Below are 25,066 nucleotides of genomic sequence, written 5' to 3'. Positions count from 1 at the left end.
GAAGCAGCTAGGAATAAATTTTTTCAGGAGTGACTTCAGGAAGCGCTTCTTCACAAAAAGGGTCGCGGAAATCTGGACCGGTGTCTGCCAAAAGCTGGATGAAGCTGGTGCTCCATGGAAAATTTCTAAACGATTTTTGTTAGGCAAGGGGTGTTCAGGGAAGTGGAACCTAGGCCGCTAGATGGAGTTAAGGTACAGATCAGTCGTGATCTAACTGAAGGCCAAAACAGCCTCGATGGGCTGAATGGTCTTGTCCAGTTCTTGTTCCAGTTGCTTGGAATGTAGGGATAGGAGTTTTAAGCAGAGGCATGAAATATCACTGTTGTTATGCAACAGAAGCTTGTGCTCTTGCAACACTTTACATGTTTTACAAAAGAGGTCAACGGGTCAGTGCTATTTTATCAGAAAGTGCAATCCTGCTGGTAGACATTAGGCAATAACCATCTCTAAAGCAATTACAGGCCACTTTAGCGCCAATTGTGCTCTGTATACATTCTTTGGTGTCTGTTTCCAAGGCACAATCAGATGGGTGGAATGTTTACTCATGATTGGAAAGAAGCTTCTATTGAATGCATAATCTGCAATCCTATTGAGCACATATTGAGCACAAGGGCTTGTTATTCAAAAACATAATTTGCCACGATCTGCAGATCGTAAAGCTAGAGCTGTTGCCTTGCGTTCACGCCTCGAGACGTCAGATTGGATTAAACTCTCTCCTGTGTCCGTCCCAAAGGGTTTCTCCTTTTTTATCACGGCCGGCATTGAGCGACTGCATTCCTTTTGATCTACAGATTACCGGGCTCAGGGAACGGCTGTTTATCATCACATTTCCTTGCCAAAGAATGGGAATGCTGACATTTTCTCCCCTTTTTCTTGGACAAAAAACAGGTGGCGAGGCAAGGGTCTTGCACTGCTCTGGCTACAGCAGAACGCTGGCTTTGCAGGGTCCGTCGAGGCTCAGGGGGTAGCACTCGCCCCTCTGAGCCAAAAGAATATGCGATCAGTGGCACTCCAGAGACCTGGCCACAGTGCAGTACTGACGGACAGGGGCATTGTCCTCGGTGCCCTGGCAAATATTCATCTCTCAAACAACATCACAGAATCACACAGTGCAAAAGAGGCCCTTCAGCCCATCGAGTCTGCACCGCCACGTGAGAAACACCTGACCTACCTACCCTAATCCCATTTACCAGCACTTGGCCCATAGCCTTGAATGTTATGATGTGCCAAGTGCTCATCCAGGTACTTTTTAAAGGAGGTGAGGCAACCCGCCTCCCCCACCCTCCCAGGCAGCGCATTCCAGACCGTCACCACCCTCTGGGTAAAAAAGGTTTTTCTCACATCCCCCCTAAACATCCTGCCCCTCAACTTGAACTTATGTCCCCTCGTGACTGACCCTTCAACTAAGGGGAACAGCTGCTCCCTATCCACCCTGTCCATGCCCCTCATAATCTTGTACACCATGATCAGGTCGCCCCTCAGTCTTCTCTGCTCCAACAAAAACAACCCAAGTCTATCCAACCTCTCTTCATAACTTAAATGTTTCATCCCAGGCAACATCCTGGTGAATCTCCTCTGCACCCCCTCAGTGTAATCCCATCCTTCCTATAATGTGGCGACCAGAGCTGCAGACAGTACTCCAGCTGTGGCCTCACCAACGTTCTATACAACTCCAACATGACCTCCCTACTTCTGTAATCTATGCCTCAATTGATAAAGGCCTTTTTCACCAGCCCACTAACATGCCCCTCTGTCTTCAGAGAGCTATGGACACACACGCCAAGGTCCCTTTGTTCCTCAGAACTTCCTAGTGTCATGCCGTTCATTGAATACTTCCTTGCCAAATTACTCCTTCCAAAGTGTATCACCTCACACTTTTCAGGGTTAAATTCCATCTGCCACTTATCTGCCCATTTGACCATCCCGTCTATATCTTCCTGCAGCCCAAGATGCTCAACCTCACTGTTAACCACCCGGCCGATCTTTGTGTCTTCTGCAAATTTACTAATCCTATCCTCCACATAGTCACCTATGTTGTTTATATAAATGACAAATAATAGGGGACCGAGCCAGTGTCATCACCCTCTGTCTCCTACAACTAAGCCAATTTTGAATCCACCTCATCAAATTACCCTGTACCCCATGTGCATTTGCCTTCTTTATAAGTCTCCCATGTGGGATCTTGTCAAAGGCTTTGCTGAAATCCATATAAACTACATCAACTGCACTACCCTCATCTACACACCTGGTCACCTCCTCAAAAAATTCAATCAAATTTGTTAGGCATGACCTCCCTCTGACAAAGCCATGCTGACTATCTCTGATCAAACCTTGCCTCTCCAAGTGGAGACAGATACTCTTCTTCAGAACTTTCTCCAATAGTTTCCCTACCACTGACGTGAGACTCACTGGCCTGCAGTTCCCTGGCTTATCTCTACAACCCTTCTTAAATAGCGGAACCACATTAGCTGTTCTCCAGTCCTCTGGCACCTCCCCCGTGGCCAGAGAGGAATTAAAAACTTGGGTCAGAGCCCCTGTGATCTCCTCCCTTAGCAGTCACTTACCTTGTCACTCCCTATATCAATTTGCTCAAGAGCCTTGCAGTCTCTCTCCCCAAGTTCCATACCTTCATCCTCATTCTCTTGGGTGAAGAAGGATGTGAAATATTCATTCAACACTGGAGCGATGTCCTCTGGCTCCATCCATAAATTGCCCCCTTGGTCCCTTATGGGCCCTACTCTTTCCCTGGTTATCCTCTTCCCATTGATATACTTAGAGAATATCTGGGGATTTTCTCTACTTTTACCAGCCAGAGCTTTCTCATATCCCCTCTTTGCTCTCCAAATTGCTTTTTTAAGCTCCACTCTGCACTTTCTAATGCCTCTGCTGATTTGCTTCCCTTGTTACCTGCTAAGAGCCTCTCTTTTCCTTCTCATCGTAACCTGAATATCATCCATGGTTCTCTGGGCTTGTTACTCCTTCCTATCACCCCAGAGGAAACATGTTGAGCCTGTACCCTCCCCATTTCCTTTTTGAACGCCCCCCACTGCTCCTCTGTAGATTTCCCCACAAGTAGCTGTTCCCATTTCTACCTTGGCCAGATCCTTCTGTATTTTACTAAAATCCACTCTTCCCCCAGTCCAAAACATTTTTTTGCAACTTGTCGATTTCCTTGTCCATAACAAACTTAAACTGTACCATGTTGTGGTCGCTGTCACTAAAATGCTCCCCCACCACCACCTCAGCCACCTGTCCGGCTTCATTCCCCAGAATTAGGTCCAGCAATTCACCATCCCTTGTTGGACCCTCTACATATTGACCTAAAAAGTTCTCCTGTACACATTTCAAGAAATCCACTCCATCCAAGCCCTTAACACTATGTCGATCCCAATTAATGTTAAGAAAGTTGAAATCACCTAATATAATTAACCTATTGTTATTGATTTTACACACCTCCACAAATTGTGCACAAATTTGCTCCTCAATTTCCCACTGACTATCTGGGGGTCTATGATAAACACTGAACAATGTGGCTGCCCCTTTTTTATTCCTAATCTCTACCCAAAAAGCTTCATTCGACGCCCCCTCCAAGATATCATCTCTCCTTACTGCAGTAACTGACTCCTTAACTAATAATGCAACACCTCCTCCTCTTTTATCCCCTCCCCTGTCTCACCTGAAGATTCTATATCCCGGAATGTTGAGCTGGCAATCCTGCCTCTCCCTCAACCACATCTCAGTGATGGCTACTATATCACAATTCCACGTGTCAATCCTCACCCTTAACTCATCCATTTTACCTGTAATACTCCTGGCATTAAAGCAGAGGCCATCCAGCCTTGCCTTACTCCCTTGAAACTTAATGCAACTGTACTCCCCCTGATTTGATTGTTTTACTGTATTATGATGTGCCCCTATTCTGCTAACATTTTGTGTCCCCTCCCCCAGCTAAGTTAGTTTAAACTCCTCCCAACAGCATTAGCAAACCCGCCCGCAAGGATGTTAGTCCTGCTCTGGTTCAGATGTAGACCGTCCCACTTGTACAGGTCCCATCTTCCCCAGAAATGATCCCAGTGATCCAGGAATCTAAAACCCTCCCTCCTGCACCAACTCTTAAGCCACATATTCATCTGCGCTATTCTCTTATTTCTGAGCTCGCTAGCACGTGGCACTGGGAGTAATCCAGAGATTACAACCCGAGAGGTCTTGCTTTTTAGTCTACTGCCTAACTCGCTGAATTCTTGATGCAAGACCTCATTCCTCTTTCTACCTATGTCATTGGTACCAACATATACCATGACTTCTGCCTTATCACCCTCCCCCTTCAGGATGCCCTGCAGCTGTTCAGTGACATTCTGGAACCTGGCACCAGGGAGGCAACATACCATCCTGGAATCATGTTGACGGCCACAGTAGCGCCTATCTGTTCCCCTGACTATAGAATCCCCTATTACTATTGCTCTTCCTCCCTTCCTCACCTACTGTACAGACAGGCTGTTTGTGGTGCCAGAAACTTGCCTCTGTCCGCACTCCCTGGAGGAACCAGTGCCTTCATCAGCCTCCAAAATGGAACACTGATTTGCGAGCGGGACCCCAGAGGACTCCTGAACTACCTGCCTGTTTCTCTTGGACAGCTTGGTGGTCACTCATTCCCTTCTTTCCTCAAGTCCCTTCATCTGTGGTGTGACCACCTCTCTAAACGTGCTATCCACATCACAAGAACAGATTATCTGGTCATCATCACAAAAGTTCCTCTGGGTCCACTCGACTTCTGACCTCATTATAGACTTGGCCCAAATATGGACAAACAAGTTGAAGGTGAGGTGGGGTTGATTGCCCTTGACATCAAGGCAGCATTTGACCAAGTGTGGCATCAAGGAGACCTAGCAAAGCTGGAGTCAATGGGAACCAGGGGGTTCAAACTGTCCGCTGGTTGGAATCATATCTAACACAAAAAAAGATGGTTGTGGTTGTTGGAGACCAATCATCTCAGCCCCAGGAGACCACTTTTCCTCAGGGTAGTGTACTAGGCCCAACCATCTTCAGTTGTTTCATCAATGACCTTCCCTCCATCATAAGGTCAGAAGTGGGGATGTTCATTGATGATTGCACAATGTTCAGCACCATTCGTAACTTCTCAGATACTGAAGCTGCCCTCAACGCACATGCAGCCTGTGCAACATTCAGGCTTGGACTAATAAATGGCAAGTAATTTTCACACCACACAGGTATCAGTCAATGACCATCTCCAACAAGAGAAAATCTAACCATCTCCTATTGACTTTCAACAGCATTTCCATCACTGAAGCCTCCACCAACATCACCCTGGGTTTCACCAGAAACTTAACCAGCCATATAAATACTATGGTTAAAGGAATAGGTTAGAGGCTGGGAATCCTGTGGAGAGTAACTCACCTCCCGATTCCCCAAAGCTGGTCCACCATCTACAAGGTATAAGTCAAGAGTGTGATGGAATACTCTCCACTTGCCTGGATGAGCTCAGCTCCAACAACACTCAAGAAGATTGGCACCATCTAGGACAAAGCAGCCTGCTTGTTTGGCACCCCATCCACCACTTCTGTACTGATGCACAGTGGTAACAGTGTGTACTATCTACAGGGTGCACTGCAGCAACTCACCAAGGCGCCTTTGACAACACCTCTCAACCTCTACCACCGAGAAGGAGAGCAGCAGATGCATGGGAACACCACCATCTGCAAGTTTCCTTCCAAGCTGCAGACCATCCTGACCTGGAGCCACATTGCCATTCTTTCACTGTCACTGGGTCAAAATCCTGGAGCTCCCTCCATGAAAGCACTGTGGTTATATCTACAACAATTACAATTAGAGGATGGCATGGTGGTATTGTCACTCAACTAGTAATCCAGAGACCCAGCGTAATGCTCTGAGGAACTGGGTTCAAATCCCAATAAGGTAGATGGTGGAATTTGAGTTCAATAAATAACTGGAATTAAAAGTCTAACGATGACCATGAAGCAATTGTCATAAAAACCCATCTGGTTCTCTTATTGTCTTTAGGGAAGGAAATCTGCTGTCCTTAGCTGGTCTGCCCTACATGTGGTTGGCTTTTTAAAAAAAAAATGTCCTCTGAACAAGGGCAAGTAGGGATGGAAAATAAATGCTGGCCTAGCCAGTGATTCCCACATCCCATGAATGAAGAAAAAAACATGGATCCCAGTGGTTCAAGATGGCGGCTCACCACCAGTTTCTTAAGGGCAATTAGGGATGGGCAATAAATGTTACCTGGTAGCGGCATCCATGTCTGAATAAATAAATGTTGTTTGTGGGACTTTGCCTTGAGCAAATTAGCTACCTCGTTTCTTCTATTTGAACAGTGTCTACACTACAAAAAGTACTTCACTGGCTGCAATGGTGGTGAAAGGTGCTATACAAATGCAAGTTTTCCCTTTCTTTTCTACAAACGGGGAGACCTTTCAGAGTTTGAGCCCAGCCACCATCCCCACAACCCTCCCACCTCCCTCCGTGGCCTTGTATTATCTCCATCTACATTACAGCCGAACCTCTCACCTATATTCTCGGTGGGCACCGTGACCGTGGTCGGCTCCATGAGGTTGTCGGCCAGGACGAAGGCTCCTTCTTCCAGCGTGTCGAGCAGCAGTGTTGCCGCGTGAGCCTGTTCTGTCGAGTTCATGTCCTTCCACGACTGCAGAGCCTCTGGTCTGAGCAGGTTGTCAACCGTGTCCACGATGGCCTGGATGGAGTTGTTGAGGGGGGTTGGGGGTGGGAAACAGCTGACATCAGTATGGCCTTGGTTCATTCAGACATATAGTCAAGTTAACAGGTGAAACCTTTTCCTCTAGTGTCAAGACCTGAACAGGGGATTATGACCTTTAAATTAGAGATAGGCTGTTCAGCGGTGAAGCCAGGAAAGAAAGAGTACTGGAAATCAGGTACTCTAGCCATCTATGAAGCTGTGAAAGCTTGGGGGCCAGTTGGAAACTTCAAAACTGAGGTTGACAGGTTTTTGTTAGGTGGGAGTGTTAAGGGATAAGGAACCAAGTCATGTTAATGGAACTGAGATACAAATCAACCATGATCAAACTGGATTGCGAAACAAACTCGAGGGACCGAAAGGCCCCTTCCCCTCCCTGTGCTGCTATAATGACAATGAAGTACAGAATGCAGTTTGTGTGTGTGTGTGTGTGTGTGTGAGACAAACAACCTTTCTATCTTCTGTGCTCACTGAGCTCATCCAGAACAACTGGCCTTATACAGAGAGTCACCTGCAATGGCTTCTTTTCCCACTCTCGCACCGTTGCCTCTGCTGAGTCCCCGGGGACTGATCCTATTTCTTATCTACATCTTGCTCCTCAATATCATCATCTGAAAAAAAACCCACCGGTTTCCACCTGAACAGTGATAACACCCGGCTCTACCTCACCACCCCATTCCTCAACCCCCTCACTGTATTTAAAGTGTCGGACTGCTTGTCTTGACAAATCAGTGCTGGATGAGCAGGAAATTCCTTCCGACTCCTCCTCCAGACACCAGGCCCTGAGATGACCATGATCACGGGCTTCCATTGGACTGGACCATCATTATGCCTGGCGAAGTACTCCAGTGGTTTGCCATCGCCTCGGCAGTACGGTTGAGCAGGAAACTCTCCCGCTCTTACCGCCTGCCATCAGGATTTACGGGCTGATAATCAACCAGTTTGGCCACGTTATGAATGCACCTTCCTTGGCCATCAAGTCACGAGGTGGGGCTGGGAACCCGGAGCTCCTGGCCTAGAGATAACGATGCTACCCCCACTGCGCCACACCAAGGCCTCCCTACTTCCTCCAACTAAATATTGGGAGAACTGAAGCCGTTTGGTCCCCACCACAAACTGCTCTCCTTCGCTGTCGACTCCATGCTGCTCCCTGAGAACCGCGTGAGGCTAAATCAGGCTGTCTACAACTTTGGGGGGCAGAATTTTTAGGTCGGCGGGCGGGCGCCTGACCCGATAGGACGCAAAATAGGGCAAGACGACATTGGGGTGAGCGCCCCAATGCCATCCTGAGCTCGTGCGAAACTTCAGTAGGTCGGAGTGCGCAAGAGTCGGAAGCACTTCCGCCGACAATTAAGAGTCCAATTAAAGTTGCAATCATCTTTAATTTTATGTTGCCTTACGTTTGGCGCACAGGCAAATCAGCCAGGCGGCCTTTGCATTTTTATTCAAACCCCATCCACGGGTGGGATGTGGTTTCTGTTACTAAATGAAAGAAAAAGAAAAATCTCATGGGCAGCATTTCTAGAATGTACACATTGAGATGACGGATTGTGGGCTTGCACATTTTTATCCCCCCCGATTTTAAAAGCTTTATTTCATGCTTTTCAGGTCTTCGGCTCCGAGGTAGCTCTCTGCCTTCGGGGAGCTTCCTGTCAGCACTTGCCCTCTTCCCCCCCCGCCCCCAGACCCCGGCAGTGCTGAGCTTCTCAGCATGCGCTTCACTCTGGTTGACCGTTAGCTTGCCAGCCAGCACAAAATCGCAGCCGGGAGCCAATCGCGGTCGGCGATCCATTTCCCGGCCGTTCTCAGGCCCACGAACCTAAAAATTCAGGCCTTGGTGTCACCTGGCCTTGAGGTGAGGCATCAACTACATTTCCAAGCCATCATTCAGACTGCCCATTTCTACCTATGCAACATGCCTGAATCTACCTCTGTCTCAGCCCATCTACTGCTGAAATCCTTATCCATGCCCCTTGCAAACTCTAGACTTCACTATTCAAATGCTCCCCTGGCTGGTCTCCCAAATTCTACTCTCCGTAAGCTGGGGGCTATCCAAAACTCTTCTGTGTTTGTCCGAACTCGTACCAAGTTCTGTTTACCCATTATCCCTCTGCTCACTGAACCATATTGGCTCCTGGTTAGGCAACGCCTCAATCTTGAAATTTTCATCATTGTTTTCAAATCCGTCCATGGTGCCTCCCCATCTCTGCAATCTTCTCCAGTCCCACAACCTTCCGAGATATCGCACTCCTCCAATTCTGGCCCCTTCAGCTTTCTGGATTGTAATCATCCATCACTGATGGCGTTGCTTCCCACTGCCAGGGCCCCACGCTCTGGAATTCCCTCCCTAAACCTCTCCGACCCTCTACCTCTCTCTCCTCCATCAAGACACTCCTTAAAACCTACACCTTCAACAAAGCTTTTGGTCAATTTCTCCGAATATCTCCTCAGCTCAGCGTCAAATTTTGTTTGACTGCCCATTGGGACGCTGAACTACATTAAATGAGCAACATAAATAAAAGCTGTTGTTGTTTAATGTAGTGAAACATTTCAAGATGTTTCCCAAAAGCAATCCAGGAGGTTCTGGGAAGAAAACAGAGACAACAAATGCAGTGTTAGAAGCATTGAGGAAGGCATGCAAAGATGTGGACTAAAAGATGGACGAAAAGGACACTTTTGAAAGCAGGGAAAGATATGGAAAACCATAATTTCATAAGAAATAGGAGTAGGCCTTTCGGCCCCTCGAGCATGCTCCCTCATTTAGTAAGTTCATGGCTAATCTGGTTGTGCCCTTAACTCCACTTTCCGGCCTGTCCCCCATAACCATATGCTCCCTTGAAGATCAAAAATCTGTCTAACCCAACCTTTGAATATATTCAATGATCCAGCCTCCATTGCTCGTTGGGGAAGAGGATTCCACAGACTCATGACTCTCAGAGAGAAGAAATTCCCTCTCATCTCCTTATTAAATGGGAGACCCCTATTTTCAACTGGTTCCCTTAGCTCTGTATTCCGCATATCACAGCGGTTTCCGGAAGACTTCCATCGCAGGGGATTCTGTTGACTGCATGATAAGCCACTAAAGGAAGGGGGTGGGATTGGGGTGGGTGGGTGGGGGGTGGGGTGGAGAGAGGGGGTGATTATGGAGCAGCCCCTAATCAAAGCGGGATGAGCAGAGATGCTGAGTTGGCCAAGGAAAGGTGCAGTTTGGCCATGGAGTTCGGATGGGCTTGCCAACGAGTACGCACACGCTGAATACTTTCCATTTTGGACACTCTTGAGGATTGGGCAATCCAATTAGAAGCAAAGTAAAGCTGCCCTTTCTCTGTCCCAAGAATGAGTCCACAGAAGGATATCCTCGTCCTGTAGCTGCCATCCTTTTAGAGTGAGGTGCCAGTCAGCGAGAGCTGGGGAGCAGTACACCCCTTCCCCCGGCAAATGGTTTGTAACTGCTCAAAATTCACTGATCAGGCAAGCCAGGAGTGGTTTAGTTATTTTACACTGTCATATGTTCCTGCTGAAGTCTAGCCTATCTCTGTTACTTTTCAATACACACTCTCTACACATTAAGTACACAGCAAGATGGCAGCTATCCTATACTCCTATAACAAAGTGTAACTGGTCTTAGCCATTTCGGCTGTGGAAGGATGTCTAAGGGAGAAGGAGAACTGCAGCCTTAATGAAACATAGGATTGACCAACCTAAGCACAAACTGTATTGCTTTGTATTTTATATCATCAGACACAATTTGCAGTGGTGATACGGTGGAACTCACTATGACAAGGCATCATAAAGGCAAACAGCATTTAAGGCGAAGCTAGGTAAGTACAGGAGGGAGAAAGGATTAGAAGGATATGCTGATAGGCTGAGATGAAATAAGGTGGGAGGAGATCTGTGTGCAGCACAAACACTGGCATGGGACTGCTGGGCCAAATGGCCTGTTTCTGCGCTGTGAGCTTCTATGCAAATCAATGCACTTTGTGCTCAGCTTGCCTGGCTCCTCAAATGCGGCGGGAGGGTCAGACTGGGCAGCCAGGGTGCTGACAACGGATGCAAAGCATTACATGCCCCGTTGTAGAGCCTCAGAAATTAAGAATGAGTGTAACCATGGCAGAGAATTTTGGGAGGAAAGGCAGTATTGTCCGGTTTGCTGACCAAGCTAGTAGGCTTATGGTGTGTGAGGTTGCAGCCTTTTTATGCAAGAGGAGCACGGATAGTCTAAACAGATGAAAAGACATGCATGTGGGGCGGGATTGGTACATGAGAGAAACAATGATATAGAGAGAAATGTAAAAGATAGAAAGGGAGGCAAATAATCAAGTACAGACAGAGATTAGGGAGCGATATACAGAGAGGAAAGGAGTGATCACAGGACATTAAACTGGGATTAAATACAGAAAGAGAAAGATGCACACAGGCTTTGAGAGGTATATACAGGGAGATGGAGGGAGAGGTAAAGAGAGAGATGGATTGAAACAGATGCAAAAGATAAACAGATGGATTAATTGACAGAGATAAGCCAGCTAGATAGAAAAAACAGAGATAGAGAGAAATAAAGAGATACAGATTACCTACATCTGAAATAGATGTGAAATAGATAGAAAAACAAGAACCAGACGGAAAGACACGCAAACACGCACATTTGGTGATTCCTGATTAACATCTCAAAGAACAGATCAATCGATATTTAAAATCTGGACATCCTTGTTTAACAAATGGAGATGGCAAAAGGTCACACACAGGTGAGCCTCAGTCACACACAGTTGAGCCTCAGTCACAGTCTAAGATTTGAGCGAAAGCTTTATAAATCACTGGGCTGACTGGGAAAGATGCAAAGTGAAAGAAAAAAAAACGCAACAGGAAAAACAAACAACTGGAGACCATTACAATCCTGTCAGAAAGTAATTAAATTTAATCAATTTAATCAGTTAATCAATTCCATGCTCTAATGTATAGTTAATGCAAGAGTGAATTAGGCAGAGGGATTTTGATGCTGTATTTCAGAACAGTGCAACTGAGTAGATGCTGCAGCCTCTCTTCTCTTTCCCCACATCCCCCCCATATATGCCTTTATCTGATCAATGGTAATATAACTAGCTCTCGTAACGAGGCACTTTATGCAAATAAAAACAGGATGATTTTAAACAGTGGTTTGTATCTGCAAGAATGATTAGAAAAAGTCTACCAAGGCTACTGTCAGCTTAAGATTAATTATCCTAATCCATCTTAATATCCTCTTTCTGTCTCGTTTCCTAGCCACCATGACCTTCCTAGCAGGTGGAAGATACTTAGATGTGGCATTACAGGCTTTTTTTTCCTGCTCTAATGGGAATCTGAACAGTCAAAATGCTAATATCAATTCTACTCTAGCCATTAACTATGAAGGTGGAGAGATTGGTCTACCGAGAGCCTTTTCCCCCTCTTACTCACTTCAAGTATGCAGCTCTGTGCTTTCAATCTGCACCATGAAGGAACCTTATGTCATGAATAATGAACTTGTTTGGGATTACCAAATGATTTGTAATCTTTATTTTTTTAACAAAAGGAGTTGATTATAAATACAACTTGTGAACTGAATGGCGATTAATTGGCAGGCCATTCTGCCAGTTCAGAGCAGAATAGACAAGAGAACTACAAGTTGAAGGTTGCTCCTTTACCCAAACTTCAGTTCATTCAACAGGGGAAAGCGTTGACCCTCAGTCCACGAGCTTGAGAATGGCACTGCTTTACCTTCCAGGCAGGAAGAGGCCAGGTCATCAAAGCTGTTTCGATGTGGTTCCGTTAATTCTGGATTTTCAGAAAAGTTGGTGTCTGGGAAGGGGCTCTTGTCGTTTGTGCGGACATAGCGCTTTTCTGGGGGCTCATGTGACAGTCAAGTGGATCCCACTTATCATTGGGATAAGAGCATCTTGAATATTCCTTGATCAACAGGTGGAAAAATTTGTACGGGTGGGTCCATGGTGCAACCATCACACTTGAACTCTGAGCGGAATGGGCCAAATAGCATTTCCGTTGCTTCTCATCTTTGCTGTTCTGATAGAGAAATGGGTGCAGATGGGGGAAAACGTGGTCCATAAAGTGGCATTTGATGAGGGCAGAACTTGAAATGTTTCAAGAACATAAGGGAGTGAAGTATCTGATCGTGGTGCTTCGGTCATCATGGTGTGAGGGACAGGCTTGATACTGGATACCCATAAGGTGATCTTTTCTTTATACTTTTATATGGGTATTAGTCATTTGAAAAGGTGGAATATTAAAGGGGGTGGAGAGCAACGGCAGCAATGGCACCTGAGGATGTGACTTGTGAGGGACAAAAACATTTTGACAAAGATGTAATAGGGTGAGAGGATTCTTTTCTGTTCTGGAACATTCTATGACTCAGTCACCAGTGATCCTGGTCAGGGCACAACATTGAAGCCCTGTGGGGTGAGAGTGGAGATGCATCATAATCCAAAATGTTTTCTGATTCATGATTCCTTTTAAAGTTATGGTCTTTTTAAACTTTGTGTTTTGCCTGTCTTAGGACCTTTTACAAATATAGATATATATTCCCCAAGGACACCACGCAATTATTGATACATCTACCAGAGGCCCAGTTCATCTGACTGTAACTACTGGCATCAGTTCAACTGCTATCGTTGCAGACAGCTGGCCTGTTTTTATTGGTAGTTAGCAATGGGGGAATGTATGCTAGCCAGCCAACAAATACTCATATCTGATCTGACACTCAGGCTAACTCCCCTTCCCCTCTGGGATTTCATGAACTCCTTGGCAACCGAGAATCCAAATTTGAAATACTATGCTTCAGAGTGACCATTAATTAACTTTTATTAGACAAGCCACAACTTAAATAGAATAACACATGTTGGGAGGATATCATGTCGTGCTGGTTTCCCACCCCCTTTTGCAGAACACAGTTAATGCAGTGTGTGTGAGTCAGGCCAATATTAATGATACACATACATACACACACACCCACATGCAAAACACTATATAGAGTCACATATCCACAGAAAGGCAAAGTGTGTTGCCACATTGTGGCCACTAGGAAGGCAAATGGCACGTTGGCCTTTATTGCAAGGGGATTGAAGTACAAAAACAAAGAAGTCTTGCAAGGGCTTTGCTGAGATGACACCTGGAGTACTGTACGCAAATTTGGTCTCCATAATCTAAGGACAGACTTGCCCTGGAAGTGCTACAATAAAGGTTCACTAGATGAGATCCTGGGTATCACCAGGGTATCTTGAAGAAGGGAGGTAAAATGAAATAGTATCAGCTTGGTAGTCTAGATGGAGACTGCAGCGCAGTGATCAGGGAGCGTGGCATTGTCAAAGGTGCCGTGTTTTGGATGTAACATTAAACTGAGGTTTTAGTCGGTGTTAAAGATCCCATTGGACAACTCGTAGGAGAGAAATGAATTCTACAGTTGGACCGTGGCAACATTTTTTTTTTCTTTACCACCATTGCTAAACAAAGTAATAGATAAAATGGTTGTTCAGTTCATTGCTGTTGAAGTTCTATTGCTGATAGAAAATGGCTAGCACATTTGACTGCAGAGTAACAGTGACCACCTTTGACAAAGTAAACCAATGAAGGAACCTCTTTATGATTGCTTGATGCAAGAGGCAATGCACATTCAAGATACACATACAAGCCCACTTCAATCAACAATTGTCACCTTAGAGGTCAATATGTATGGTGAAAAACATAAACGACGCACTGTTCCACTTTATGATAAAATGTCCACATTACGCTTTGTTATATAAAACAACGTTTTCATTAATTCTTATTTTCTGAGAGACAGCTGCAAGGTTGAAGCACGGCAAAGAACAGGCTTCCCTCCGGGTTTGAAACTAGCTGCAATGTAGAAATGACCCCGGAGAGCTTCCTCAATTGCAGGGAGTCCAGACGGTGTCAGCCAGGAACACGTACCACATCAGCATAAAGCACGGCAAACGGCAACAAAGAATAGCTCAACAGATGATGTAGGTGCTTGCACAAGTTTAGAAAAATCCAGGAGCTAAGATCTGGGGAGAGGGTAGGCAGTAGTGCAAAGGGGGGAGGGCTTCATGCAGCGCATTCGCAAAGCAAGAAGGAACAGTCTCAGAGGTTGCGAGGGTGGGTGGGTGGGTGGGGGGTGGCGGTGAGGTTGCAGGAGGGGCGATAAAAGCAAAAGCGACATCATAGGTGAGCTACCTTAATGTACGCCCTGCAAGTCCTCTCTCTTTTTTGGAGCTTTTCCAATCATAGGAGGCAGAGTTCAACACAGAAAAGAAACAAAACACAAAGGGATTAGTAAGGAAAGAAAGACAGCGGAATCTTGCCAACTTTTCCCGCCTCCTCTACGCCAGAACGCCAGCGCGTTGGGAAAAAGGGGGCAGCTCCTGCTGCCAACGACCGAAAGATAGACCGTTTTACTTCCTGTTCCGTGCTTTCGCGGCCCATCGGCCTTACCTTGTTAAAACTGCGACCCACAGAGTCTTTCTCACTGGGCCGCAGATCCTGGAGCTGTGCATCTAAGATGTCGACGAGCTGTTCCATCAATCTAACTGACGAGCTCACGTCTCCGGCATAAATGGGTCCTCTGGTATGCTTGGCCAGCTCATTGGCTAGGTTAGCAGCATTTTCACCACTCCTAATCTGTAATCATAAACCACATATTCTCAGCAGGGTTTCCCAATAATGTGCAAAGAGCAGTCACTCTGAAGTTCCCATTAACCATGCACCCATGTCTGGTAACTTGTTGTGGCCTAATTGATCGCTGCTGCAGTTGTGTGGACAGAAACGTTTACAGTGAATTAAGAGTTGATGATAAGCCGCCTGCTGCGACCCACTCCAACTTCTTGGTCTAACTTCTCAGGCCGAGGAGCAATCATCAGTTTGGCGCCAGGAGTGTGAGGCATAGCTTAAGTGGCTTATTGCCATTACACTCCATTGCACTACCCTCGATGGCGTGGAGCATCGATCCTAATTTGCAGAGAGCTGGAGCTGCCTGAATGACTCACATTAAAAGCTAAGAGGCAACGCAGGAAGGTGCGAGTTGATGTCTGCCCACTACTGGGTTTGCTACAATTCATAACAAAAACAGAATTACCTGGAAAAACTCAGCAGGTCTGGCATCATCGGCGGAGAAGATAAGAGTTGACGTTTCGAGTCCTCATGACCCTTCGACAGAACTAGAATTAGTGCTGTCGAAGGGTCATGAGGACTTGAAACGTCAACTCTTTTCTTCTCCGCCGATGCTGCCAGACCTGCTGACTTTTTCCAGGTAATTCTGTTCTTGTTTTGGATTTCCAGCATCCAGTTTTTTGTTTTTATATTATTATTATTGCTACAATTCATGTTTGCTTCTGCCCTTGGAACACAGCTTCCTTCAGGACCACCCTCTTCCTCCCCCCCACCACACAAATTCAGGGATAAAGTCACCAAGCAGGGTAGAATTAAGCACTATGGATGGCTAAAGTGGCGAGGTTTAATTCTTTGTCTGCGTAGAGTTGGCTACATCTGCTGCCATGGTCAAAGGCACAGATTAATCAAGAACAGTTAGCGTGGATTTGTTAACTTTGCATTCACCGTGCATTTGTTAAATTTGCATTGTGTTGAAGAACGATGAGGCCAATGAATTTGATGCAGTCAACATGGATTAGTGCAAGGCTTTTGACAAGGCCCCACAGGGCAGACTGGTCAGAAAATTAAAAGCTCATGGGGTCTAATGGAAGCATCAAGTTGGACCCAAAATTAGCTCAGTGGCAGAAAGCAGAGGGGAACAGTCGATGAGTTTTTTTCGTGTGTGACTGGAAAGCTGTTTCCAATGGGGCTCCAAAGGGCTCAGCACTGGATCTCTTGATTTAAATGTAGGCGGCATGATTAAGAGGTTTGAAAATGGTACATACGGTTGAGAGTGAGGAAGAAAACTGTAAACTTCAGGAAGATATCAAAGGACTGATCAGGTGGGCAGAAAATTGGCAAATGGAATCCAATCCCGGGAGGTGTATGGTCATGCATTTTGAGAGGGGAAACAAGACAAGGGAATCCACAAATGGTTGGATACTGAGAAGTGTAGAGGAACAGAGGGACATTGGAGTGCATGTCCACAGATTCCTGAAGGTAACAGGACAGGCAGATGAGGTAGTTAATGCATTCGGGATACTTTCCTTTATTGACCGAGGTCTAATGTAAAAGAACAGGAAAGTTATGCTAGAACTGTATTGAACACTAGTTAGACCACAGCTAGAGTGTTGCCTACAGTTCTGGCCACTGTACTAGAGGAAGGATGTGATTGCAATTGAGAGGGTACAAAGGGGCTTCATGAGAATGCTGCCAGGAATAAAGAATTTTAACTATGAGGAAAGATTGAATAGGCTGGAGCTGTTTTCTTTGGAAACAAGAGAACAAATAACATTTAATTGAAATATATAAAATTATGAGGGACCTAGATATAGTAGACAGGAAGGACATATTTCCCTTGGCAATAGATTTAAAGTAACTGGTCGAAGGATTTTTTTTTGGTTGATGGGAGGTGGGGGCAGGGGGGAGTGAGTTGAAGAGATTGTTTTGCACCCAGAGGCTAGTAGGGGTCTGACATTCACTGCCTGAAAAGGGGGTAGAAGCAGAAACCCTCATCACTTTTTAAAAAAACCAGCTGGATATGTACCTGAGGTGCTATAACCTACAGGACTATGGACCAAGAGCTGGAAGGTAGGATTAGGCTGCAGAGCTCTTTCTTGGTTAGCAAAGGCTTGATGGACTGAATGGCCTCCATGAATGCACCATGATTTTTTCCAGGTTTCTAACGTTCATTGTGGGAGTAAATCAGCCTGGTTCCTGATATAATCCTATTTGTTCTTGCCACATGGGTGATGCTGGGAAGGTCACGTTTCTTGCCTGTCTCCAGTTGCTCTGAGAAGCTGGCAGTGGGGTGAGTGCATGGTAAGGGCAATTCAGAAGGCATTACGCCAGCCTGGGTGGGCTGTCATTTGTCAATCTGTTGGCTTTCGGGGATAGTGTGTTAGCTCTTAACGGTAACTTGGCATGATCCCAGTGTAATGGTCTCTGTCAACCTCTCCCATGTCATGGTCCTCCACGAGGCAGAGATGGCAGAGGGGAGATTTAATAGAGGCGTTCGAAGCAAGGGGCGGAATTTTACATTCGGCGTGCGGACACGCGCCTGACACGCCGGAACGTGAAATAACGCGCGATACGTTGGGCGTGTGTCCCGATTTCATCGCGAACCCGCTCGATATTTCACTCGGTGGGCGTGTGCCAGAGTCAGCTGTGCGCCCGCTGATAATTGAAAGGCCTTTTAAGGCCATTAGCTAGGCAATAAAGTTACATTTCTCGCTGCCCGTCCAACCTTACGGTGGTTGGGGGGGTGGGGGGGCAGGCGAAAAGGCCAAGCAGCCTTTATGTTTTTTCGGAAACCTCATCCTTGAGCGGGATGAGGTTTCCCCCAGGCTAATACTACTTAAATAAAACCGCTATTTTCAAAGTAAAAACATGCCCCATTCTCATGTGACACAGTTGCATGAGGGGACGGTTCATTAAATTCATGCCTTTATTCATTGTTTTTTTAGAAAGTGCTTCAATCTCCCCGAGGCAGCTCCGTGCCTCGGGGACTGAAGTGCTATTGCGCCCGCATGCGCAAACTGCGCGTTACGCCCGGCTCTCCCTCCTCCACCCCCCCCCCACCACCGGCCGCCCACACAGGTAGCGCTCAGCGCTGCCGCTCGCGATCCACACGACCTGAATTGGCCTGCCCGCGTGAAATGGCGGTGCCGAGCCTGATGGTGGGTGGCGATCGGCTCCGTAACCGCCCCACTCCCGCCCACTGGAAAATCCCGGCCAAGGTGTTTCTTCTGATGGAGTACGTCGGGTGAAGCTGTTTCCATTGGCAGGAGAGTTTGTAGCTGGAAGCCACAGAGTTAAGGTCGTGGGCAAAAGGGCCACAGGGGAGAGAAGGAGAATTTTTTTTCTTTTTTAAAATGCAGAGTGGTCCGGAATGCTTTGCCTAAAAGGGCGGTGGAAGCAGATTCCATGTTAGCTTTCAAAAGGGAATCAGACACGTACTTCAAAACGAAACATTTGCAGTGTTACGGGGAGAGAGAGCAGTGGAGTGGAATTGATTTGGTAGCGCTGTGAGATGGCCCTGCACTGGTTGCGCTGTGATAAATGCCAAAGAGCCAATCCAGAGGCGATGGGCAGAAAAGCCTCTTTCGGTGCTGTATGATTCTACATACAGGCTCCCCTCTGCAGCAACGGCATCTGCAGTATCTGGCCCCAGGCATGAGGAATGGGCGCTTCATGACCTCAGTCCACAATGTTGTTAACAATGACAACATGCTTCTGGGCTGTGGCACTTGACAGAATGGGGCTGGAGACTGGTTCCACCACGACAATCAACACTAGTCACAAAGAGTTAAAGGAGGATACTGGGAATATACAATCGGTCAGCCGGCATTTGAAAAGGGCCAAAGGTCTAACGTTCCGAGTATTGACGCTATTGCCTGATAAAGTTGGCTTCCCATATGTGGCAGGGCTGTAATGTAGTTGCAATATCCTCCAGCTCTCCTAGCACTTGTGTTATTTGGACTATTTACGGCTTCAAATAAACAAAAAGACTAAAAGCCTAAAAATCATTGTTGACAAGGTTAAATTTGCAAATGTTTAATGCACTTGTATTGAATTCCACATTCCTTCCACTTGAAGAGAGGCATTGACCATTTAAATTAAGGCTACTGTCTCAATTAAAACAGCATTTGACACAAGTGTGTTGAGGATGCTGTATGATAAGATCACCACCAGCAGTTACTTCCAGGCTGAGCTCCAGCAGCGGAATAAATCATTTGGCCATTTTCTCACCCATTTCTGCTGTTTGCAAACGTACTATTTCAAAATTAAACGACTCTGAAACTGATAAAGAGACACAAATCTATTTACAGCAGCCTTTGTTCAGCCCCGAGTCTCTCCCACCCGCTAATCAGGGATACTACACAAAATGCTCTTTTGAATTCCCAATTACTCACTACGCTACCTAAAAGAAAACTAATATGTCTATCTCTTCACAAGCCACAAACTGGTTGCCAGTGGCAACCAGACTGGAAGCCCAAGTTTCCAAATGTGAAGGCCAAAGGTCACTTAGTTCCTGAGGGTAATTACCCACAGTGCCTCTCTGATCCTTAAAACAGGCAAAACTTGGTTTCCTTTTCTCAAACCCTTGGTTATAAGGATATATAACGACTGCACATGCATATGTAAGCAGCCACTCGAGGATGCCACATCGGTGAGGTACAAGTTTCGAAAATCTTTAATAGGCTGTCGGCTGGCGCAGTGTAAGTACCCTGTAAAAGCTGATGCCTTTGATTCCTTCAAAATGAATCCCCAGCACTCGGTTCTAATCGCTGCTGGTTGGCATTTAAACAAAATAAAACCGCATGAACAAACCTTCTGAGCCACTTGATTTACCCAGTGTGAAGTACAGTTGCTAAGATCAGGGCCCTTTGAGTTCCACATGCCGGTGGAGACCATGCAGAGATAAGAGGCAGTGCCTACAAGAGATGGAGCAGAACAAATTAGATAAACTTTTGGAAGTGTTTTTCTGTGCACGTAAGGCACTGGCAATGCATAAACAATGGTTTAGCCAACCCGGTAACTCGCTGCTGATTCTTGAACCGTGCGCCACCTCTGCCTACCCGCTGACCCAGGCAAGATGCCCACAATCTGGGAAATGCCATCAGTCCGCCGTCCAAATGTATGACTCCTTCCTCAGCTACGACTCATCTGGTCCATGCCTGAACATCGCTGCCAGTCAAATAAGGCAATGAAATAAGGCAAGGTGTGCAGAAACAGCTTTTTACATCCCTCAGTGCTGCCAACCCACTTCAGAGACCGTTATGATGTGGGTGAATGTGAATTCATTTTTGGAATGTGGGTGTCGCTGGAAAGGCCAGGGTTTACTCCTCGTCCCTAATAAGAATAGACAATGAAGGAGCTAGGAGGCCATTCAGCCCCTCGAGCCTGCTCTACCATTCAATAAGATCATGGCTAATCTTCTATCTCAAACTCATCTTGCCTCCTCTCTCCCCATATCTCTTAATTCTTTCAGTACCCACAAATCTATCAAACGCTGTCCTGACTTTACTCAATTGTCGAGCTTCTGCAACTCTCTCTGGGTTAGTGAATTCCAAAGATTCACAACCCTTTGAGTGAAGAAGTTTCTCTTCATCTCAGCCCTGGATGGTCGACCTCTAATTCTGAGATTGCAGCCTCTGCATCTGAAGTGGTGCTGTAACCTGCAAGGCCACAGACCAAGTGCTGGAAAGCGGGATTAAAATGAGCCGCTAATTTCTTTATTCTCTTTTTGGCCAGCGCTGACACGATAGGCTGAATGGCCCCCTTCTACACCATAACTTTTCTACTGTGTTCCAGATTCCCTAGCCAGGGGAACCATCCTCTCAGTGTCTATCCTGTCAACCACCTTCAGAATTTTATATGTTTCAGTTAGATCATCTCTCTTGCATCCAAATCCAGGAGGGATAGGCACAGCCTTAGTTGTCCTCTGAGAAGGTGGTAATGTCTTTCTGTCTCTCCATAGCGGTTTGATACAACTGGGTGGCTTGCCAGGCCCTCTCAGAGGACAGTCTCGGAGTCAACCATGTTGATTTTGGGTAGGAATCACATGAGTAAGGGCGTCAAGGTTTCTTTTCTTAAAGGGACATTAGTGAATCAGTTGGGCTTTTACAACAATTTAACAGCTTCAAGGTCGTTTTTACTGATACAAATTTAAAAAAAAAATCAAATTCAGTCCTCAAAATTCATCCAAAAACTTCCATAATTTGGCACGGCAATATTTTAAATTTATATTCCTTGAAGTGCAGATGCTCCTGCTCCGTTTTGAAATAAAGAAGCAGCTTCCATTTATATAGCATCTTCAAAATCCCCAGGGCATCGCATTGGCTTTGCAACCAGTGAAGTACTTTTGAAGTGTAGCCCCTTTCGCAATGCTACCGCTATACTTTTGCAGGCAAGTGCAGCAGCCAATTTGTGCATAGCAAGGTCTTTTAAACAGTATTAAATGACCAGAGAACCTGATTTTGGTGATGTTGGTTGAGTGAGGAAAGTTGGCCAGGGTACTGGAAGGACTTCAACATTGGGATTTTTTTTTACCAATCTGTGTCAGGAAAAAGTCAAATTTTGCTTTGTAATACACCTGTGAAGTGCCTTTGGATTTTTCATCCTGCTTAAAGGCACCATATAAAGACAAGCTGTGGAAATTGAAGGGTTCATGTACCGTGTCAAGCCCTCTAACCTTGCTTCATCTGACAACTACACTCGGTTGACTCCCAACTGCAACACGTGATCAAATAACAACATATCAAAGATCTTACCAGTGCATGCACATCTTGCCAACTTTTCACCAACATTAATTACCATGTCCCAATTTGTAACGAACATTATCTTTGCAAACTTGCCATCTTGCATATATGCCCCCCACCCTGATGGAGACGCAGTTGTGCCACCACTGGTCGATGGATGTAATTATTGGGGGGGGACTGAGTTATGTCTGCATGCCTCTGTTCAATTACCCCTGGCTCTAACCGAGTTTAGCCTGAAGAAATAGTTGTTTATCCCCCAATAACATGGCACAACAGCTCAAGCACATGTTTTTTTTTGTTTTCGAAGACGGCTTTTGTTGCAATTTGGCCTATTACATCCATTATTGGGCACCAGAATGGAACGAATGAACTTTATGTAGAAACAATTTAGTTATTATGCAGAAGATCACTGGACAAGCAGCAACAAATGTGTTGGGACTGGGTCTTTTTTTTTTGATGAATAATTGGAGATCATGAAATACGGTCAGTGAATCCCGAAGATTGCATTTGGCTGCATTCCACAATGAATTCCGAGCGTGAAAGTGCTTCTTTGTGCTTATTGTGGTTGAATCCTGTCTAGCACCATCTCTCCTTGAGCTTACTCCTGCCTCCCACTGTTAAGCTCTTGTGATCAGCCCCATGCACATTGGGCACTGACAGTTATGTGGAGCATAAAGACCGACATGGATGTGTTCTGTTGAACGCCCTGCATCTGTGCTAGCAATACTATGCAATACAAGGTGCACATTCTGCGGCAGTGGATCAGGAAATTTACGTTTTTACCGTTCCATTATTTTTATTCTTTCACGTGAGCATCGCTGGCAAGGCCAACATGCCTGATTTCCCTTGAGGACAGTTAAGAGTCGGCCACGTTACTGTGGATCTGGAGTCATACGTAGGCCAGACAAGCTAAGGATGGCAGATTTCATTCCCTAAAGTATGTTTGTGAACCAGATGATTTAGAAAAAAAAATATATTTATTCATTCACAGGATGTGGGTGTCACTGGCTAGGCTGGCATTTATTGCCCATTCCTAATTACCCTTGAGAATATGGTGGTGAGCTATTGATGATAGTTTCATCACTTCCAATTCTAGCTATTTTTCAGATTTATCAATTGAATTTAAATTCCACCTACTGCCATGGTGGGATTTGAATCCATGTGCCTGGAGAATAAGCCTGATCCTGCAGATTGTCAGTGCAGGACCTCTACCCCACCATAGTCCCATATTAGATGGTACATATTTTATCTTTCCTCTACTCCAACTCTGCATTCCTAAAATCCATTCTCAATGCACCCTCGGCATTAAGATCCAAAATCCTGAACTCCCGGCCCCTTGAAAACCTTTGAGGTTCACTGGGCTGATTGCTAATCTAGAACCAAATGCATAGAGGATAACCCAGAACAAATCCTAGTACACCAATGGCCCATCATCCCCCTGTCACAATGATCAACATGCAGATATCTTAGCTGCTGCCTGAAAGGCTGTGGAGAATTCCTCTCTGACATAGAGCATCCTGCAATAACCATGGTGTTAGGGTTCACCTTTGCTGTCTGACAAAACTATAGGTGCAATGTTGCATTTAGTACTCACAGCTAACGTTGGTTCAGAATTAAATTAATAAGGTAGCATGAGAGAAGTGAAGCAAGATTATAAGAGTTCATTGAAAATCCAGCTATTTCACTTTGTAACTGGTGCCCCCATTATTTTTCCTTTTCTGTTTTTTTTTTGTTTTTGACGGCAGCTGTTTGTAATGATTCTGTCACTCCCATGTATACCTCCTCTCGACACAGCTTTACTTGTACCACTACCCTCTCCGTTTTGCCTTGCACCAGTCACCACTTTTGTCACTTAACCTCTCCTGCCCTCCGACCCTATCGCAGACTTTTCCATCTATTCTATCCACCCTTTCCCCTGTGTCTTCTATCTGCCCATATAACCTGCTACCATCCCCACCCTTTATCCGATTGTGGGGAAAAGTCATGGGCTAAAATATTAACTCCCGTTTCTCTCTCCTCAGATGCTGAGTACTTCAAGCACTTTCTGTTTTCATTTCTGATTTCCAGTGTCTGCATGTATTTTGCTTCAGTATGAAACGGTAACTAGCTGTCGTATTGAGTATAATTTTTGGCACCCTACCAAAGGAAGGATATAAAAGCAATGGAACAGACTCACAAGGATGTTATCAGACAGAAGCAGCCCCACTCTCTGGCATTCCCCCCGAAAACCCTCAGACTGCCTTCCTTCATCTAAGGCACTCATTAAAACTCACCTCTTTGAGTATTTTGTCACTTCTGCTGCTCCGTTCAACTTAAATCATTTCTTTTTTTTTGCTCAACATCCATTTTTCTTTATAATTCTGAGAAACACCTTGGGGTGGTTTTCTGCGTTAATACCTCTTTACAAATGCAAGTTGCTAAAAGGTCTCAGCTGCTGGGTGAAAGGAGAGAGGCTGTGCAAGACGTTGGTGTCAAAGGAGTGAAGAGTTCACGAGGAGGGGATTGAAGGACTAAAGAAGGTTTTTTTTTTATTCGTTAATGCGATGTGGGCATCACTGGCTAAGACCAGCATTCATTGCCCATTCCTGGCTGCCCTTGAGAAGGTGGTGGTGAGCCGCCTTCTTGAACCACCCCAGTCTATGTGATGTAGGTGCACTCCCGGAGCTATTAGGGAGTTCCAGGATTTTGACCCAGCGACAGTGAAGGAACAGCAACTTAGCTCCAAGTCAGGAGAGTGTGTGACTTGGAGGGAAACTTCAAGGTGATGGTGATCCCATGCATCTGTTGCCTTTGTTCTGCTAGGTGATAGAGGTCGCGAGGTTGGGAAGGTGCTGTTGAAGGAGCCTTGGCAAGTTGCTGCAGTGCATCTTGTAGATGGTACACACACTGCTGCCACTGGTGTCGGTGGTGGGAGGAGTGAATGTTTGTGGATGGAGTGCCA

General features: G+C 45.8%; 1 protein-coding gene across 3 annotated transcripts in view; it reads right to left on the bottom strand.

Moving 5' to 3' along the window:
• adgrl2a (adhesion G protein-coupled receptor L2a) overlaps positions 1 to 25,066 on the bottom strand; it is a 639,330-nt gene that overhangs the window by 57,743 nt on the left and 556,521 nt on the right. For all 3 annotated transcript variants that reach the window (XM_041208140.1, XM_041208142.1, XM_041208141.1), the window contains 4 exons: positions 20,195 to 20,298; positions 15,209 to 15,394; positions 14,951 to 14,989; positions 6,550 to 6,733 (listed from right to left, as the gene is read on the bottom strand). In XM_041208140.1, coding sequence (XP_041064074.1) covers positions 6,550 to 6,733; positions 14,951 to 14,989; positions 15,209 to 15,394; positions 20,195 to 20,298 — 513 coding nt within the window. The remainder of the gene's footprint in view (positions 1 to 6,549; positions 6,734 to 14,950; positions 14,990 to 15,208; positions 15,395 to 20,194; positions 20,299 to 25,066) is intronic.

This window comes from Carcharodon carcharias, chromosome 16, assembly GCF_017639515.1.
Source record: "Carcharodon carcharias isolate sCarCar2 chromosome 16, sCarCar2.pri, whole genome shotgun sequence".
NCBI lineage: Eukaryota > Metazoa > Chordata > Chondrichthyes > Lamniformes > Lamnidae > Carcharodon > Carcharodon carcharias.
Note: the sequence above shows the minus strand (reverse complement) of the source record. Positions and strands in the feature narration are given on the sequence as shown.